At 48.4% G+C, this 2,938-nt stretch overlaps 1 protein-coding gene across 1 annotated transcript in view; it reads right to left on the reverse strand.

Moving 5' to 3' along the window:
- Nucleotides 1-2,248: 2,248 nt before the first annotated feature.
- LOC112072189 (GMP synthase [glutamine-hydrolyzing]-like) overlaps nucleotides 2,249-2,938 on the reverse strand; it is a 25,323-nt gene continuing 24,633 nt past the window's right edge. Inside the window, exon 11 of the mRNA XM_070439689.1 lies at nucleotides 2,249-2,293. Coding sequence (XP_070295790.1) covers nucleotides 2,249-2,293 — 45 coding nt within the window. The remainder of the gene's footprint in view (nucleotides 2,294-2,938) is intronic.

Below are 2,938 nucleotides of genomic sequence, written 5' to 3' on the forward strand. Positions count from 1 at the left end.
CAAAAATAAACGGGGAGGAGGGGGGGGGGGGGCAGAGTGGCAGCTTCAAGTGTGCGTGATCACAGTACTGTGCCTGCTTTCCATGGGAATGTTCTACGGGGGGGGGGGAGTGTGGAGGTGTTAGGCAGGGGAAAGAAAGTAGGAGAGGAGAGACTGGGAGAGGGGGGGGGGGGGCGGGCCAGGGGAGTGGTGGAGGTGTTAGGAGAGGGAAAGAAAGGGGAGGAGCTCACCACACTCCCTCTCTCTCTCTCTCTCCATGAGCCTTCTCTCTCCTCTCTCTCTCCATGACTCTACTCCCACTGTGGTCCGGGAGGTTTGGAGGTCAGGTCAAACATCAACCGGGAGATGCCAGGGATCTTCTTGATCTCATTCACCATTTTCAGCACCACCTGGGGAGACATGACAGATAATACAGAGAAGAAGTGAAAAGATTAAAACTGGAGACTGGTTTAAAACATCTGCACTGAGAGCAATAGAACAATGTCTGTCTGTCTAATCCCATCTGGTGGCTCCGCCGACATCACCCCCCACACAAACGGCTATAGGACCGACAGTCACCCCCCCACACACACGGCTATAGTACCGACAGTCACCCCCCCCCACACACGGCTATAGTACCGACAGTCACCCCCCAAACCCACACCTATAGGACCGACAGTCACCCCCCACACACACGGCTATAGTACCCGACAGTCACCCCCCCACACACACAACGGCTTATAGTACCCGACAGTCACCCCCCCACACACAGGCTATAGTACCGACGTCACCCCCCCCACAACACACGGCTATAGTACCGACAGTCACCCCCCCACACACACGGCTATAGTACCGACAGTCACCCCCCACCACATGCGGCTATAGTACCGACACAGTCACCCCCCCACACACGCTAAGTACCGACAGTCACCCCCCCACAACAACTCGCCGCCCGTACCTCCTCGCGGATGTGCTTTCCGGCCGTGGCAGGTATCCCGTCATGGAATCGCTGGTGATGAACGTTCTGACGACCACAAGAGCGCCGACCAGGCACGGCTGCCTCTGTGAGGAATCGTGCGGTCAAGAGTGCACGCGGGGTCAGGATGACCGGCATTCTGACTATCTTCCCCAGAGTAACCTGCGGGAGAAAGAGGGCACCGAAGGGGTTTTTTTTTTTTTAAACCCCCGACAAAAAAGCCAGAAAAAAAAAACAAAGAAAGGGGGTTTTTTAAGGGCATAAAAACGGAAACCCCCAAAGGGTTTTTTTCCCCCCCCGCCAAAAAATACAAAAAAAAAAAATTTAACGACTGTGTTCTATAGGGGATGGGAGTTTGAAATTCATTTCACTATTGAAATAGTATCAGTAAATTTTTGGTTGGATATCTGATAACACACGCTTTGTTTAAAACTTTAGCACTGGCTGTGGAAAGGGAGAGACTCTGGCCATTGCAACTGCAGATGTGTGGTGTGAATGGGATCAAAGCAGACGGAGGCAGAGAAGACGCTAAACGCAAACACTAGCTAATGCTAGCAGCCACAATGTTAGTTTATCAACCACCGTTAAGCAGAAGTGTCTGTCTTGCACTGAGTAGCCTGGCTGTATGCTACAGAGGTTCTCTATTGACCAACACACCATTACTGGGATGATTCAGCAGAAGTGATCTATTGGGGTCCATCTTTCACATTTAGACTTCGTTAAACAGACTCTGGGGGATTTGAGGCCTTTGTTATTTCCCTCTTCTCTCAGCCTAACTCCAGAGAATAATACGTCCTTCTGTTTATACTGCTGTGTCTCTCCTGCCCACCGTTACCAACACACACAGTCACACACACTCACTCCTTCTGGGGTAAATTTAGTCCTCTGTGGCTTTTAGCAGGAAGTGAGGGGGAGACACACGCACTACTGAATGGGCGGAGCATGCACTTGTCAAATAAACAAAACATTGTGTAGCCACGACAACCTGGGGCCGAAGGAAATTAAGTAAATGTCCAAAATACCATTTGACACCGCTGAGAGGCCAAACAGACATTGCCCCTAACCACAGATCTAGGATCAGATTAACCTGCCCCAATCCTAACTAGGATTTTTTTAAATGTTCTCTGACACGGTATCAGTGAGTAGGGGAGAGTTTCACCTACTCAGCCCTGACAGTAGCAGTGTCCTCATGTTATAGTGAGAGGGAGATGGCTGCTCAGTGAAGGAATAACAGGGAGTGTTGAACTAGTCTTGGCATGGCTGCTCAGTGAAGGAATAATAACAGTCCTGGCATCAGAACACAAACCACAGGCTAACATTAGACCTAGCTACACCACACTGTCAAAGAGGGACACAAAGAAGAATGAGACTTGAGGTTTGTACTGTTCTACAATGTAGGCCCTATGGATTTCTCCTTTAATACAAACAGCTTGTCTGAATTCCCCCCCAAAAAACAGATGGAAGAACAGACACATATAGTCCACTGTGTCATAACGGGTGCTGTTGACCACAGAGCTCCTAAGATGGTTTCAGTCAGGTCTATGTTTCAGTCAGTCTATGTTTCAGTCAGGTCTATGTTTCTCAGTTAGTGTCTATGTTTCAGTCAGGTCCCTAATGTTTTCAGTCAGGGTTCTATGTTTCAGTCAGGTCTATGTTTCAAGTCAGGTCTATGTTTCAGTTACGTGCTATGTTTCAGTTACGTCTATGTTTCAGTTACGTCTATGTTTAGGGGTTGTGGGACTAAAGTCTGAAAACCACAAGGCAGAGTATAGATTGCTGTACAGATAAAGGATCGGGTGCAGCACGAAGTCACATTTTTAGAGAGAGAGGATTGCCATAATAAATAAACACGCAGCTCCAAAATAAATAAAATTGGTCATCACGAATATGAACTATTTACTTTGCAAGCTCACCAGCAATGAGGCATCAAGAAACAATTACTAGCATAGGCCTACTGGTCTTTTGGTATGTCAACATTGTTTA

This window comes from Salvelinus sp. IW2-2015, unplaced genomic scaffold (genome assembly GCF_002910315.2).
Source record: "Salvelinus sp. IW2-2015 unplaced genomic scaffold, ASM291031v2 Un_scaffold1851, whole genome shotgun sequence".
NCBI classification, from domain to species: Eukaryota; Metazoa; Chordata; class Actinopteri; order Salmoniformes; family Salmonidae; genus Salvelinus; species Salvelinus sp. IW2-2015.